This window comes from Artemia franciscana, chromosome 12, assembly GCF_032884065.1.
Source record: "Artemia franciscana chromosome 12, ASM3288406v1, whole genome shotgun sequence".
NCBI classification, from domain to species: Eukaryota; Metazoa; Arthropoda; class Branchiopoda; order Anostraca; family Artemiidae; genus Artemia; species Artemia franciscana.
Window position 1 is genome coordinate 31,407,460 of NC_088874.1, and position 18,351 is coordinate 31,425,810.

At 35.6% G+C, this 18,351-nt stretch overlaps 1 protein-coding gene across 6 annotated transcripts in view; it reads left to right on the forward strand.

The window, feature by feature from the left end:
- Positions 1-18,351, forward strand: part of LOC136033985 (transcription factor AP-2-epsilon-like) — a 168,162-nt gene that overhangs the window by 85,676 nt on the left and 64,135 nt on the right. For all 6 annotated transcript variants that reach the window (XM_065715020.1, XM_065715018.1, XM_065715019.1 and 3 more), the window contains exons 2-3: positions 8,366-8,512; positions 12,037-12,171. In XM_065715020.1, the coding sequence (XP_065571092.1) occupies positions 8,366-8,512; positions 12,037-12,171 (282 nt within the window). The remainder of the gene's footprint in view (positions 1-8,365; positions 8,513-12,036; positions 12,172-18,351) is intronic.

Here is an 18,351-nt window from a genome sequence, read left to right on the forward strand (position 1 = left end):
AAAATGAGTTATGGCTATATTCCAAATGACACTGTACTAGTGTGGTCGATATAATACGTAAGTCTCAGTTTGAGAAAAATTTAGGATTTTTGGGGACCCAGGCACCAATTCCCTGCGTACTTTTCTGAACCATAGTCACCTTTGTAATAATCCGTAGACTTAAATATAACAATTATTAATCCAAAACTCCGTTCAGAATCAGAGTTGCCACTTCGGTTTGTCAAACTGACCATCTAACCTACAAAAAGAATTACAATCCGAAATGCGTTCTGTCTTAGAAAATTTTTCGGTACTTGCATGGTATACCCCTGACCACTCAAATTGTTGATTCATTGACGCATTCTAGGCTACAACCATTTTTTTTTCGTTAGTTTATTTCAGCTGCGCGGGAGAAAAGACAAAGAGAAGTGACAGAATAGTTAGAAAATATATAATTTGGGCTATATATTTGCCCATTAGGTGTGGGGGGGGTAAAGTATTTCGACAGTGTGAAGTTAAAAAACAATTCTTGCTTCATAAAATGCTGAGTAAATTTACCTAACATATTAAGGACGGAGACCCGCTGTACTATACCCCATCCCCCTAATCTGCAAATATATGACCCAAATTTACTTCTAAAGTATTATATTTTTTATCTTACTTAGGTATGTTTCACTAGAATTGAGCATCAGAGAAGCATATTAGAAGAATATTAGGTCGGGGGTATATCATACAAGCACCAATTTTTCGTGTGTGAGGGACTGAACTGATAAAGAACACTAAATAAAGACAGAGAAATTAAAATTTTTCTCAAAATTTAGTAGTTTTAACGATAAGTACAGAAGATTAAATCTTCTTCTTCCCTTAGATTCATGCGCAAGTCACTGTTTCAAGACCAAATATGCTGCAAATATCACAAATATAAGATTGAAGTTACTTATTACACATAAATTAGATATAAAAAAAGAAATATAACACTAACTTCTCCATTTAAAGCTCTTTTCAAATATAATAATCCCTGCCATTGCAATTGCGTCCCAATCTCTCTAATGGATATTGTGATATCTATTGAAACTTTGTTGAAACGTTGAAGAGCTTTGTTACGAAGCGTCCATATGTAGCCTTGCATACTAACGAAAGTTTTCTGATTTTGTCACCTTTTCGAGGGGCCACCCATTTTGTGTCAGCTGGTGTACCTCTGACAGTGCTACGTGTGCCGTACACTTCCACCATGCATGGCACAGTCCCTGTAACGCTTGGTATGGTCCACGTAACGCTTGGCACAGTTCCGCCACGCTTGGATCACTTTGGCCACACTTGGCACGCGTCACCTGGCGTACGTGATTTCTGAAAGTTCGCACCTGGTCGATTTATTTTGGCTCATTTCTTGTCTATAGTTGGTTCACAATGCCGAATAAAGGCAATCTGAAAACAATGGCAAACTTTTTTTGTACATCTTAAGATTATATTTGGGCCATTAGGGATGGGCTGGGACCCAACTGCGAAGGGAGAGTTTTGAATGGGGAATCATTTTTTCCTATATTATTTCTGTCCAAAAATTAACCTTGACTGAATACACTATCTGTGGCAGGCATGGCCGTATCCAGGGGGCTAGGGGTTGGACACCCCCTCGAAAATGTTTGTCTGACTCGTAAAAACGTAGCAACAATGAAAATAAACGATTTTTGATTCTTTTTAGTTTTTTGTACCCCCCCCCCAAAAAAAAAAAATACCATACACCTCACCCATCTCCTCCTAAAAATTTTGGATTGAACGCTGTGGCAGGCAATCCCTCTTACAACCCTTTAAATTTAATCAAGTTTGCAAATTTCTCTCCTCGCCCACGCTTGTGCCTAGTGTCAATAGGTAAGAATAAATGAGAACAGATAAAATTTCTTCTTAGAACTCAGTGGCTTTAGTGCCTTTTGCAGGGAGGGGAAATAACTGCCTTGAGCTTGTCTAAGCATTCCCGGTTTCCTGAATTTAAAAAGTGTATTCCAGCAATGTGCTTTGTGCGTTCTTTCATCTTAGAAAGCTAAGACGTCACTCAGAGTTAATTGACCTTGTTCCGCATTGGAATAAGCTGTAACTTATTCAGCAATTAATCTAACTAACAAACTAACTGGGCACGGGGCTGGGCTTCATTAAAAGAGTTATTGTCGTCAAAAGTTAACGTTGCTTGGAACACAAAAGTTTTGTAACTCCCCAACCCCCGAAAAAAATGACCCCCTCCCCCAAACAAAATCCTAGATGTTTTTCTCTAATCTAAAATTGCTTTCCAGTTGTTGTTTTTTTGTCAAGGCGTGCTGTCGTTAAAGTGTTGTATTTATGGCTTATTTTGGGCGCAACTTGGCACTTGTGCTAGAATCCATTTATGGTAGGAAAAGAGGGGGGAGGATTAAAAGTAGGAGAACCATAGAAAAATGTGGGAAAGTCGTTTTAATCACGTGATATACGGGACTTGACATGTTCATGAATATATTTATAGTCTTAAGAATAAAATCTCGAAAACTTCGGAACAATCTAAAAGAGTGGTAGTACTTTTCAAACGTTTAGCTTTTTTCTCTCTAATGAAAATAGCCTGTTCTACAGATTATCAGTTAGATCGGAGTTCTAAAAGGGAATAACGTTAGGCTGTAATCAAGTATTTCTGTGAAACTAAAAAAAAAAAAAAAAAAAAAAAAAAAAAAAAAAAAAAAAAAAAAAAAAAAAAAAAAAAAAAAAAAAAAAAAAAAAAAAAAAAGATGAGGGAGGCTAAGGTTTGCAAACAGACACAAAAACCAGGTGAGGTACCCTGGAATTATCAAACAAATTTGCTTCTCCGTTGAAACTCTAATATTTCGGTCCGATCAACCCCCCTTCCTCTGTGTATGTGCCTGAAGTGAGCTACTTTTTCTATGAGAGTCTTCTCATCAGTACTGTTTTAGAGTGAGAGTCAGTTTCATATGAAAAATAGAAGTGGGGGCTTTGCTGGATTTCAGGCAATCTGTAGACTGCTTTTAATCGAAGGAGGTCCGCATTTTTTCAAGTGTCGGTGACTCTCACTCATCTGGTATAAATCTTGGTATGCAAATTGTTCTACCACGCGTGGCACACTTCCACTACGCATGGCGCACACCACTATTTGTCAAAGTGGTCAACTCTTTGCAGATGTATTTTATCATGTTTAATAGTATATAATAAAAATAATAATAAATTTTTATTGCCCACAAGAGTGTGCAAAAGCCCAAAACTGACGGAGTAGGAAACACAAAAACAAGACACAATGAAAATAGATTCGAAACTTAACTATGACAAGCCTATAGAAATACATTCAGGAAAGTAGAATCAAAATTTAGCCACTTTCCAAACGACTCAGTTCTTCTTCGGGTAGTGGCTAGTAAAGCTAGTAAGTGGCTAGACATCTAAGGAGCTAGTGACTCCATATCTGGAGTCACTATATATATATATATATATATATATATATATATATATATATATATATATATATATATATGTATATATATATATATATATATCATGAAAAGAGAAATCACCAATGCAACAACACAAACACACAAAAAATATATATATATATATATATATATATATATATATATATATATATATATATATATATATATATATATATATATATATATATATATATATATATATATATATATATATATATATTAGTTATTATTAATCCTTCGACAAATGAAAGTTGTGGATTCTCTATAGGCGTACATTAAATTTTACTAATCTATCTTAACTTATCAGATAGATTTCAAACAAGTGTATCATTTATTTATGCAAAGTGTGTATTGAGAGATATTTTGTTTAAAAAGGGCACGCCGCTTTGTTTTCAAAACTGTTTTCATCACCATCAATTATATTGCTGTTGATTGCTTCATTAAGAGTGACTTCTGATGAAGTAGCTTTTCTTAATTACTACTCCTAACCTACAACATGACTATGAACTTTCAGGTTTAAATCATTCCAATTGCGCACTTCATAGTTATACTTGTTAATAGCTTCGTCATTCGGAGGAGGATTAGGGTGCAATCCCTCTGGTATCGCCAAAGGTCTCATTAATTGGGGTGATAAAATAATTCTGAAGTGTTCTCGCTATTCATGTGTGCCAGCAAACAATTTGTGTGGGGTGACCGTCATTTTTTTTTTTGGGGGGGGGGGCGAGGCGGAGGTGATCACGGTTTGTAAAATATGTTTTCCCACATTTATTGAATCCTATAAAGTTATGAACTTTTGTAGACAAACACCCTTTCTAACCTGGCTAGCAGACATCCATACCACCCATTTCAAAATTAATAGTTTTCGTCTGCTTCCAATACAATTGAAATCCTCCTCATTTAAAGAACTCTTAATAACAACTGACAAACAACAAAAGTTTTGCTTTTATTTTTTTTTTGTTTTTAGAAAAGGTAGAAAAATAGGTTTTTACAAAATTCATGCTTTTTTCTGTTCTGTAAAATTTATTTTTTGGACCCTTTTACATTCCTTTTATGTTAATTTTCTATAATTTTATTTAGGCTGGCAAAATATATACCAGCCGATAAAGATGAGGGGGATTATTCAACTCAAACGTTGATCCAGATTATATCCCGGAAAATTAATCTCTGGTGGTTCTTTTGAATTATCCCAGTTAAAAAACGTAAACTGTACAATTGTTCCAGCTTCTTGGAGACGTACACCAGGTATCCTCCTGCAGGAATATCGTAGTTACCATCAGGAGATTTGGTTGAAAGAAGACTAAAAAGATCCAGATCACTAATTGTACAGAAATGAATCCATTAATCTATTAGGGATAGTGTGGTCACGGTTTTTCCCTATTGCTTATCTTTATTTTTTTTTTTTTATTATTATTTTAGCTCTGGGCTGGTTAATTATTTAAGACTCTAAGCTGACAATCGTAGCTTATATTTATAATCAGAGTTTACGAAAATTACCACTCTGTGCCAGTTTTAGTTACATCCACGTGTATTTCCACACCACAATGTCTTTTTAGTTCTGTTTACTTAAAACTGTATGGCAGAGGTCATTGCACATTACGATTGTTTCCTCTTTTATTTTTGAGGAATATAATTGTCTTTATTGATTTTCCGAAGTGTTCTTTTATTGTTCTTTTGAAGTAGTAACCCTGAACACGAACTAAAGGACATCCAAGCAAGAAAAAATTACAACAGGGACAACGGCAACCAAGGAAATTTCTCCAAGAGGAAAGTTTTTTAATGACGGGGAAGGGGAGGTAAAAATCTTTTAGAGAATTTTCCCCTTAAAAATGCCAAGGACAGTAAAATTAATACTTTTTAGTTTAAACAGTAAATTAATGCACAACTGCATCTTAAAAATTTGAAAAATTGTTAATTGAAGTTTGAATGAATAAGACTTTCATCTGCAGTTATGTAGTTTTTGGCAGTCGCGAGTGGCAGATAAAAAAAATGTAGATGAAAAATTAGCAAAAAATAAGATAAAACATATGACACCAAACAACTTAAGAAGATGTTGCTTTCATTTGAAGGTTTATTTGTCTTTGGAAATCAAACGATTGTAAACCTTCAAGTTTTAACGGACAAAAGGCATTGTCAAATTTAGCTAGATAGTTTTATTCACTTGTTCACATATTTTGATGTGGCAATCCTGGCGAAAACGTGGTGTTGCTCTAAAAACTTGATACTTTCGAAACGTCATAAATAATTAAATATTTAACGGCTATTAATATGGATTCTGATGAAAATTGTATCGAGTGTGTGCATAGTTAAAAATAACAGTAAAAGATACTGTCACAACACAATCTCCATTCGAAAGGTACCTTACTTTCCCAAATAGGGCGACCAGTTGAGAATTCAACAATTTTAAGGAGACATTGACCTGAACATTGCATTCAAAAATTCAAATAAAACGCAAACTTTTTCAACTATGGCAAAGTCAAAACCAGCCCAATTTTAGGGGTATGGATGTTAATAGGACCCCCTGCTCTTATGGTTACTTTTATACTGGAAGGACCCACCAACAACTTGGAGAGAGATTGTTGGAATACAAATCTTCCATCGACAAAGCCACGAGTCTATGCCAAAGCTAGGGTCGTATCCTGTTTTTTTGGAGGGGGGTTACAAAAGGTTTTCTTTTTTTTTGGGGGGGGGGTACAAATTTTTTAAACGTATCGACAATTTGTTTATTACTCGTTTTTGTTACGTTTTTACGAGTCGGACAAACATTTATTTTTTTTGGAGGGGGGGGGGGGTCAAACCCCCTAGCCCCCTTGGATATGGCCTTGGCCAAAGTCCTGGTAATTTTAATTCCGCCTATCCCAAACATTTACGATAACAAACACAATTCTTTCTTTTTGTTCAAAAACACCTCCTTTACTGGCGCCTTTAAAGGTCTCGTGCATGTTTTCGAAGAGCCAGTCGAAATTAGCCCTTAATAGAGATACTGGAGAAACTTATCTGAGCCCATTTGTAATGAACTTATTAATACAGAATTGTACCTTTTGTATATAATCATTTCGCATCTTAATAAAATGTTAGGTGATGTTAGGTCACCTTGAACTGTCATTCAGTGGTGGATTTTTATTCAGTAGCCCTTTCACCGTTGCATGCACAGGGCCTTCTTTTACTTTAATGATTGTTTTTTTATGATTCGTTTTGTTTATTTTAGTGGCCTTTTTTTGTGGTTTGTTCTTATTTTTGCACTGAGGACGGCTGAGTGGAGATCTTGGCCAAAATATTTGCAATGTTTTTCATTTTCACTGGCTGGAAATGCCCCCTTTTTTTTCTTCTTCACGAATATTTTCTGCGCTTTTTGAAACAAGCAAAAGAAAAATCTTAGAAAATCCATGAGGCTACGCCAAAGCTAGGGTCGTATCCTGGGTTATTTTCCATAAGTATGAATAGACCTAAGATGAATCCGCGGGGGCATATTATTTGATGTCCTTAATGCTTTAATTCTGTAAATTCTTAAAATAACTAAAATTTCCACTTATTGCTTGATAACAGATATATCCCATTCCGAAGTCAAATTTTTCGTCTTTAGTCTGCTATACCCAAATATTTCCCAGAATTGAGGACTGTCAAGTAAACTGATATATAGGCTTAATATTGCAGACTGCTATCTAAGTAGGCACAGGGGCAGTTTTAGGTCTAGGCAAGGGGTAGCTGCCCCCTTCCCCAGTTTTCTGACATCTGGTATTAAATTCCTTTTATTTTATATTTTTACATTCCTATTAAGGCACTATTTTACACTCTGTTGACACTTAATTGACTAACAATTGTTGCAATCTTAATTTTTGTATACCTTTCTCCCCCCCCCAGTTTATGGGGTCTAAAACTGGTACTGAGTAGGCATACGTATTTATTAATTTGTCCATCCCTCTCTTTATTTGTAAAAAGCTCTCATCTTTTGGAGATTATTTGATCTCTTGCCGTGGAAGGACAGCGCACTCCATACGTAATCTAGTCTATCTGATCGTGGGAGCAGCCTATGTCGGACTTTATCGATGGATGGGACCTTTTTTTTTAGAATATTAAAAGACGGAAATTATGTGAAAATTGTAGGAACTTATAGGAAGGGGAAAATTAAAAGTTATTGGCGGAGGTTTACTAGCCTTCTAACGATAAACAAAATTATCAAAGGAATAACAGTCGACGGCCGGTAAATGGTGTGGAATGAAATAGCTGCAATTTTTATCTGTCAAATATATTTATTTTTCTTGTGGATAAGATTTTGACTTAGAAATAGCCTGGTTGCTACCGGTACAGATTACAAATGGAATGACACCAAATGCCTTCAAAACCGTAAATATTTTTGTTAAAATATTTTATAGTGTTGTCACTGTTTTTGGTCTTTTTTTATAGCTTTTGGTCTCTCTTTTTATATACTATATAAATATTTTATGGATTCATTAATTAATAATATGTAAATATAAAATCTAAATTCTTTAATTCATACAACTGAATCCAATTTCTGTATACTCAGCGGGGCCATAATGCCCTTTTAGCGCTGTTAAAAATCTTTTTTATGCTCTTGTTTTTCACGTTGATTTGGCTACCGTTCTTCGATTTCATGTTTTGTGTGTTATGGATTTTATGGATTCATTCTTGTTTTTCACGTTGATTTGGCTACCGTTCTTAGATTTCATGTTTTATGTTAGATTTCATGTTAGATGTTAGCTTTTTAACATAGCACCATTTTTAACATGTTAAAATGTGATTTTTAACATGTTTCATGTTAGATTTCAACATTTTATGGATTCATTCTTGTTTTTCACGTTGATTTGGCTTCTTGTTTTTCACGTTGATTTGGCTACCGTTCTTAGATTTCATGTTTTATGTTAGATTTCATGTTAGATGTTAGATTTTTAACATAGCACCATTTTCTCTTTTAGGAGCGGGTATCAGGGCATGGTGGCTCAATTGGTCAAATTACAAGCATTGGTGGTGGTGCTACGTTTGCTGGCGGGGCACGCTTATCACATACACCTAATGCTGATTTTCAGCCACCTTATTTCCCACCACCTTTTTCACAAAACCAGGTAAAAAATCTTTATTTGTTGCAGTTTTTGGAAGGAATGTTTTTCTTTTGTATTTCTTATGTGCAAAAGAGTAAATGAAGACCTGGCAGTGCTGGAGATTCATCCAGTTTTATGATAATTTTCTTATTTCGAGTCTCCCACTTGAGAGGTAATCAATGAAGAGTAAAATGAACGGGATAGGGGTAGCTTTTCCGATATAATTCCAAACAACCTACTTGGTGATTGGGCTCAAAAGATGTCATGAAGACAAGGCCGTATCCAGGGGGCCTAGGGAGGTTTTAATCTCCCCCCCCGGGATGTTTGTCCGACTCTTAAAAATGTTACATAAATGAATATAAATAGATTGTTGTCTTTTATTGTACCCCCCAGCCGAAAAAAATCCTTGATACGGCCCTGCATGAAGATGAAGGATGTTGAAGTTAAACTCGGAAGTATTTTTTATTTGTAAGGATTGCTCTTTTTTTTTGGAGGGTTAAAATAACAAAAAAGAGTAAAATTATACACGGGCGGGATTGGGGTATCTTTTTCCAAGATAATTCTAAACAACCTACCTGGTGACAGGGCTCAAAACAAGTCATGAAGACAAGGATGTATCTAGGGGGACTAGGGAGTTTTTAGCCCCCCACCTCCGGAATGTTTGTCCGGCTCGTAAAAACGTTACATAAATAAATATAAATAAATAGCTGTCGTTGTTTGTACCCCCCCCCTAGCCGAAAAAATCCTGAATACGGCCCTGCATGAAGATGAAATATGCTGATTTAAACTTGAAGTATTTTTATTTGTAGGGATTGCGCTTTGTTTTTGGCCGGTCAACTTACGACAGACAGTGCGTAGACCCTTGGTCGGTACAAAAATATAAAGACAGACCGAAATTGACACTTCCCTAAATTACTTCATGGGTTTCTCACTCCAGATTGATAAAAGGAAATAAGAATCAGATTGGATTTTTGATGTTCTGTCTTTCCCTTTTGAAGTGCGAGTTAATTGCTGTTTTTGTTGTCGATGGGGGGTTACTGCTCAAGTCTGATGAAGAAAGGGTTAAAATGTTGTCTAGGTTCTATTGGGTCATGTAAGGCTTCAAAGAGAAGGAACAACCCTTTGTGAGACTAATTTTCAACACTTTAGCCTTTCTATCAGAAAATGAAGCTAAAAAAAATGGAGTGGTAGAAAAGATTTGGACGTATCTAAATGTTGTTTTGCATCAGTAATGATTATGTAGTAGTCTATCGTAAGCAGTAGAACAAAAAAAAAAGAAATTTTATGGACTATTTTGGGAATTATGGGACAAAATATGAAAATCTAGATAGTTGTTGGGGTGGATATCTACCTACGCTATTTAATGCTTAGCACACGTATCAAGATCCCATAGTGTCTTTATAATAATACCAGACGTAAAATTGTGCTAATTTCCTGTTTGTGAAGAAATTTTTTCCTGACAAAAAGTCTAGATAAGAAAGAATTATCTGTCTCAAAATATTTTTTTTATCATATTGATACAAACATATAAACGATGATATCAAAATTCTCTTGTATTGATGCAATTTAAACTATGTGGCACAGTTGAGTTAATATTTCCTTTTTATTGGAGCTGGTGTCCATAGTATCTAAATGCTAGTTTTTCCTTTACCATAATTTTATTTTGTTTCGACCATTATATACTCTTATAGAATTTAAAATGGGAGGGAGGGTGGCTAAATAGATTGAAAAGCATTGCCTATGCCTAAAAAGCGTACATTTATATGTGCACTCTGTGGAACATGTTTCATTACTCGTGCCTGCAACTTCAAACCATATGGGAGAAGGGGTTTAGTCATGGCTAGGGTAATGGATTCCTATTACATAGTTCCATGTGGAAAAGTCCGTGAGGAAAGGTGTTTTTTTTACCTTAATAAGGGTTTTGTTAAATTAATCAAACAAATACATCGAGCACCAGAGGCAAACTGGTTTAGGCTACTCGCCCATAGCAAACTATTTAAAAAATCCATTATATCAAACAACAGAATAATAAATACAAGAAGAAAAATAAAGTAGATAAAAAGAAATAACGACAATAGTGGCTCAACCTGACTCGTAACGCTTCAGAAACCACAAAATACTATACAATCACGTTCCTTTCTCTACATTCTCTCTCTAAAAAAAGGGGGGTGGTGAAAATAAAGTCTGGTTGTTTGAATTGGTTAAGCAGAAAATTACACGAGTTTATATGGTGCTTGTAGGATATAGCCCCGACCTGGTATTCTTCATCTAACTAACCTGATCTATTTAAACTATAAGATTGATTCCTGCAATTTCCCCATAGATTTCTCTTGCACAGAAAACACACACACTTCACGGAGGTAGTTAGGTAAAATTCTAGTTTAGGTACTTTTTACTATCTTGGAAAGGAGTTGGGTTAGGAAAATGTAACTTTCATGGATGGGTCTACAGACTTGAGTATGTCCTGAGAAGGTATTTTGAAGTACCCCTCCACTCCTTCTCCCTCTAGAGGGCAGTGACCTTTGATGACATTTAAAATCTATGTTATGAAAGTGAAATCTTGCAAAACAAACCTTCTGCTTAAGTGAAGTATAAGGAAACTTTTTTCAGCTTCGCAACTTTGCTCAATCACAATTTCAAAGATATGCAAATACATTTCCTAAATTTAGAAAAGCCATTGATATAGCTTAAAATTCCACTCAAATGACAGGAATTGCATTTTCAGAACCAAAACCAGAGAAAAAGAAACTGATGCCTGAAAATTTATGTAAAATGTTGATTTGTCAAAATTTCAATAGGTATAGACCTGTCAAGTAGGCGCATTTGTAAGACTTAGAAATCAAGTGGGTTAACATGGAATCTTGGGAATACTTCTCCAGAATATGTTTTTGGCCCTGGATTTATTGATGAAAGTTTCATTTTCCTAATCTAACTCCTTTCCAAGATAGCAAAAAGTAGCTAAAGTAGAATTTACCGGTAGTTATTCCAATTGACAACTGGATGTTAACATATGTCTAGCTCTCATTCAAACCAGGCTATAGACTACGGTTCGTAAACTCACAAATAAATGAAATGAATCGCACTAACAAATTATATTCTAATTAGATGAAGAATATTAGGTCGGGGCCATATCATACAAGTACCGTATATATATCTATAAAAAATAAAGAAAAACTGTGAAGTTTAATTGTCAGTGAAAAGACGCCCATATTCAGATTTTTGGGGGAGTTGCACAAAGTTTTGTGCAACCCCCAAAACAAAGTTTTGGGGAGTTGCGGGCGCCAAATTTTAAAAAAGAAAGAAAAGTAGATGAGAAATCAGCCAAAAAAAAGAAGAATTTTGGCCAACGAAAAGCATTGTCATATTTAACTAAGTTGATTTGCTCATTTATTTCCACGGCTTAGAGTGTCAACGCTGTCCAAAATGTGATGCCACTGAAAACTTTCATTATTTTGAAATAACCAAAATAAAAGTCTTGGATAATCGCAGTTATATGTTATCAATAGGCCTAATGTCCTTGCTACTTCAAGCGTTTGTATTCATTGCAGGTTGGAGTAGAATTTCACCACGTTACGGATCCATATACCCAGTTGAATTTACACCAGACTCATTACCAGACACATCAGATAACTCAAAGGACAAACTCCCATGACGGATTACGGAGGTCTGACAATGAAATCCATGTAAGATTATATATATTTTTTATTTTTTTTATTTAGTGCTTCCTGTTTTATCTTCCTTCTTACTTGCTAATATATTATCAGGACGCTTTTCTCATCAAAAATTATCAATTAATTTTAGCTTTCGATAGGCATATCCGCAAAAAAATGTATTGAGGTGCGTTTCAGACAGGGCAATATTTGGAAAAAAAAAACGTGAATTCTGTTCAAACATCAGTAAAGAATGAACTTTTCGAAATGGGACTAAGGTCTGGCCTTCTTAGGCAAATATCCTTTCTAAATATCCGATCTTTTATGAAGGTCTTGCTTTCTTTGTCAAAGATTTGCCTGAAAAATCTATAGCTTTATCTTGTTTTCAATTGGTTGGACGGCTTACGGATTATGTAAGTTACAATTATCCGAGAACAGGAAAGCGAAAAATTTTGGCCGATTTTAAATAATTATGCTCCTTTTTATGTTCTTTGGTAATAATTATTGTTTTTTTTTATTATAATATACAACTTTTATGTTCTTTAATAACAATTATTTGTTTTTATAATATGTTTTATAATATGGCTTTTGATAATTTTTGGGTTGACGTCAAATTTAGTATAAATTTTATATCTGACAACGATAAATCATTTTGCAATTACATAAAGCTCTAAACTTAAAGTTTTTAAAATGGATTTTAATTGTAATATGTGACTTTCCGTTCTAAAAATAAGTAATTAGGGCCCCCTCAAGGTGGCACGTATTCCCCCAACCGGTTATATCATTCCACAGGTGCACATCAGTCTGACCCTTAAAGGGGGGGGGGGGTCAAACAAATTTTTTTTGGGATTGTCGGTAGATAAAATGGAAAATTACGTTCTTAAGCCCCTTTTTTCAAGGAGGTATTCATCGGACCAATGTCGGTGGGGTCTTCAATAATGAAGTATTTTAGGTAGAAATAAAACACGAGATAAAAATTAATTTCTGTGCAAACTGCGAACCCACCTACTGTCCTAATTCTAATTAAGAACAATCTAATGTACATCCCGTAGCGAATCTCAAACGATATTTTGTTACGATGATGTCAGTAAAAATGTCACAATTACTGTGTTTTTTTATGGCACTTGCTATTAACCAAATGACATATAGCGATCGCAAATTCTGTCGGTCTGTCTGTCCCAGTTTTGCTACTTTAGGCACTTCCAGGTAAGCTAGGACGATGAAATTTGGCAGGCGTATCAGGGACCGGACCAGATTAAATTAGAAATAGTCGTTTTTGCAATTTGACCGTCTGGAGGGGGGTGTGGGGGGTCGGTTAATTCGGAAAAGTAGAAAAATGAAGTATTTTTAACTTACGAAGGGGTAAGGGGATCTTAATGAAATTTACTATTTGGAAGGATATCGTATCTCAGAGCTCTTATTTTAAATCCCGACCAGATCCGGTGACATTGAGGAGAGTTGGAGGGGGAAACCGGTTTGGGGGGGGACCTAAAATCTTGGAAAACACTTAGAATGGAGGGATCGGAATGAAATTCGGTGGGGAAAATAAGCATAAGTCCTAGATACGTGATTGACATAACCAGAACGGATCTGCTCTGTTTGGAGGAGTTGGGGGGGGGGGATTAATTCTGATAATTAGAAAAAATGAGGTATTTATAACTTACAAAGGAGTTTGGGAGAATATCGTGTCTCAGAGCTCTTATTTTAAATCCCGACTGGATCCGGTGACATTGGGGGTAATTGAGGTAAAAGGATACGGCATTAGACTTTACAGTCCGTACCGGCGGTGCTGATCTCCGTTTCTCCGTTTGCTGATCTCTGTTTAATTGAGGAGGGGAACCTAAAATCTCGGAAAGCGCTTAGAGTTGAGGGATCGGGATGAAACTTGGTGGTAAAAATAATCATAAGTCCTAGACACGTGATTGAAATAACCGGAAGGGATTCGCTCTCTTTGGGGGAGTTGGGGAGGAGGGTTAATTCTGAAAAATTAAATAAAATGAGGTATTTTTAACTTACGAAGGAGTGATCGGATCTGAATGAAATTTGGTGTTTAGAAAGATATCGTGTCTTAGAGCTCTTATTTTAAATTCCGACCGGATCCGATGAAGGGGAAGTTGGGGGGGGGGGGGGGCTAAAATCTTGGAAAATGCTTAGAGTGGAGTAATCGGGCTGAAACTTGGTGAGAAAAATATGCACTAGTCCTAGATACGGAATTTTCATAACCGGAACGGATTAGCTCTCTTTTGTGGGAGTTGGGGGGAGGGTTAATTCTAAAAAAGTAGAAAAAAATGAGGCATTTTTGACTTACGAAAGAGTGATCGTATCTCAATGAAGTTTCATATTTAGAAGGACCTCGAAACTCAGATCTCTAATTTTAAATCCAGACCGGATCCAGTGTCATTATGGGGGGGGGGTCTACGAAAACGCTTAAAGCGGAGAAATCAGGATGAAACCTGGTGGAAAGAATAATCACAAGTCCTAGATAGGCGACTTACATAACCGGATCAGATCTGATCTCTTTGGTGGAGCTGGGGGGGGGGGGTAATTCGGAAAAATTAGAAAAAACTAGGTATTTGTAACTTACGAAAGGGTGATCAGATCTTAATGAAATTTGATATCTAGAAGGATCTTTTGCTTTCGAACTCTCATTTTAGATCTCGACCAGATCCGATGACATTGAAGGGAGTTGGAGGGGGAAACCAGAATTCTTCGAAAACGTGAAAATCGAGGTATCTTACGTATGGGTGATCGGATCTTAATGAAACTTGATGTATAGAATAAGCTTATGTCTCAGATTCTCCATTTTCAATTTGAATCGGATCCGGGGACATAGAAGGTTGGAGGAGGAAACAGAAATCTTGGAAACCGGAAATCTTGGAAAACCCTTAGATTGGAGAGATCGGGATGAAACTTGATGGGAAGAATAAGCAAAAGTTATAGATACTACTACTACTACTAATAACTCACTGCAGCACCAAGCCGCCTGAGGCCAACACAGCTACGCACTCTCCTCCTCCAACCTAATCTATTTAAAGCCTCCCTCTTTACACCCTCCCAGGAAGTTCCCATTTCCTTTAAATCCTTATTTATGACATCCTCCCAACCCAGACAAGGACGACCTGCTTTCCGTGTAGCCCCAGACGGTTGGCCAAAAAGGACAATCTTCGGTAATCTGTCATCCTTCATCCGTAGAACGTGGCCTAGCCATCTCAACCTTTCTTTCATTATAGCCCTAGAAAGCGGGATTGAACCACACTTTTCGTACAACCTACTGTTTGAAATACGGTCAGTCAGCCGGGTACCCAGAACAATCCGTAGGCAATTTCTCTGGAAAACATCTAGTAAATTTTCATCTGCTTTTCGGAGTGTCCATGCTTCAGAGCCATATTTGACCACTGTCATCACTGTAGCTTCCAATATTCTAATCTTGGTTTGTAGGCTTATCTTTCTATTCTTCCAAACTTTTTTTAACTGTGAAAAAAACACCCTGAGCTTTAGCTATTCTACTTTTAACATCTTCACTGCTCCCACCATCTTTACTAATAATACTACCAAGGTAACTGAAGCTCCCAACCTGATCAATCTTTTCGTTACCTAAGGTATTAGGTAATAGATACGTAAAAGTTAAAGGTAAGGTAAAAGTTATAGATACGAGATTAACATAATTGGTACAGATCCATTCTCTTTGAGTGAGCTGGGGGTTGTTAATTTGGAAAAATCGGAAAAATTGAGGTATTTTTAGCTTAAGTACGGGTGACCGGATATTAATGAAATTTGATATTTAGAAGGAACTCATGTCTCAGAGCTCTTATTTCAAATCCTGACCAGATATTTTGACATTGGGGGGAATTGGAGGGGGAAACCAGAAATCTTGGAAAACGCTTATAAATGTCGTAGATACGTGATTGATGTAACTGGACTGGATCCGCTCTCTTTGGTGGAGTTAGATGACGGGGTTCAGTGCTTTGGCGAGTTTGGTGCTTCTGGACGTGCCAGGATGATGAAAATTGGTAGGCGTGTCAGGGAGCTGCACCAATTGACTTGATAAAATCGTTTTCCCCGATTCGACCATCTGGGGGGCTGAAGGGAGAGGAAAAATTGAGGTATTTTTGACTTACGAGTATCTTAATGAATTTTGATATTTAGAAGGACTCCAGAGTGAGTCCTTGAGAAAATCCAGCATAAAAACAGTTGTGAGGGAATAATAGAAATAATACTAATATTAAGTAAAACAATACTAGAATAATAAATTATCGCTATTGTTTATCAAAAAGTATTGGCATTATATTATTGATAAAAATAGCTACTTGATTAAATTATTCTTAATAAAGTAATAATAGAAGAATAACAACGAAAAGAAAATTAACAGAATGCCAGCTTAATACACTGAACAGTCTTTTTTCTGGAAGAGGGTAAGCTTGCTAAATTTTCTGTAGGATTAAGGCTTGGAAGTTTTTTTTGTCGATAGCGACCAATATATTTTCTGAGTATAAAAAAATTTTCACTTTTGACCTTCCAAAAATGGGAAGGGGGATATTCGGCATGTCCCCGTGATTCAATAACGCGTGAAGTCAATACCTTCTGGCGTCAGGACATTTTTAAGGGGAGGGGATCTGATACTTTGACCGAAGGGTGTTGGAAGACGCATAACGCCCGATTTACCTAATATGCAAGTATCGGGCGATGAATGTACCTTGAAAAGTCTACTGATCTGATTTTGATAGTAGGCCCAATGTCTAAACTGGCGTTTCTAATTCTTCAACTCTCCCTGTAAATGTGGATTTAAAGATTGCTTTTACGAACGGTGCCTCCAAAGGGCATTTTTTTATCTTATATTCTCCTCGAAATGAATTATATAGGTAGGTATGCGTTTATTTCATCAAATAAAAAATTACTAAAATTGCACTTACAATCAATAATATGCTGCTCAATTTAGGGATCTAAAATGTCCCTGTTCAGCAGCAAAACTACAACAAATAAATCATAACTATTCATTCAAAATCAAAGAAATACAAAAAAAAAAAAAAAAAAAAAAAAAAAAAAAAGACAAGACACTATACAATCTCTAAACAGCCATCTCTCATCATAAAAAAAGAAAAAAAAGGGATAGAAATTTAAACACTATAATTTATAATTTATTCAAAAAATAATTTTTTATTCTTACTTTAAATAACATAAGATTTTCAGAACACCTAACACTCTCTGGAATTGAGTTCCAAATAACAACACCTACATGTTTAATCATAAACCCAGATCACGTTGTATGCCTGATTTCACTAGTCAGCTGTAGGCTATAATAGTATATATTTTCTAAGAACCAAATGGTCATTTAAAGATTTAACCTTTGTTTGTGCTGTATTTTATCTTTTTCCTTATCCTCTTATATTTTCATTGCTATAGTATTTCCCCACTCTATACAATGAAATACTGAATTAAAAATATCTTGTCGCCACTGTTGCCTTGGGCTGTTCTTTAGTTAATGTCTCCTGGCAGGGTTGTTTCTGGAAACCCCCCTATTGTTTGCATATCGCCGACCCACCTTCTTTGTAGGAAATTCGAGAACAACCACCGGTTGGACAAAGGCATTTTCTAGACCAGTTTTCTTAAACAAGTTGTATGACAAAGTTCTCATTGGAAATTTTGGATTTAGAAAGATTTTAGAAACTTGTGGAAAATTTGAATTTAGTGCTGGAATACATTTGGATTAAGAGCTATTGTAATCAATGCTCATTGGTGGTTTTGAATTTAGTGACAGCTTTTGTTTTTTGTGACTAGCTCGTAAAACTCTTGTTAGAAAACTGGATTATATGGGTTTTTGTGAAATTTAGGTCAACTACAAAACTCCCATAATTAATACTTGGAAATAGTTGGAACTTCCTTTATATTTTATTTTGATTTCCTAATTGTAATATTATCTAGGAAATTTTTATATTAGGTGTAGCAAACTTCCAACTTTATTATTATTTAAATAATTAATTTCAAAGATAATTTTAGATTGAATTTAAACTAATTTTTTTAGCCATTTATAGTCCGATATTTTTGTGCTAAAAAATAATTTATTGAAGAAAGGAATATAATACAATTTTTAACATGAAGATGGGAGAAGAAATGTTTCACAATGGAAGCCCCACTCCTTTCCGATCTCTAGATTTTTCAGGAAGTGGAATTTTAGTTGTACCAGTGGACTTAAACCAGAATCAAAATTCTACTTAT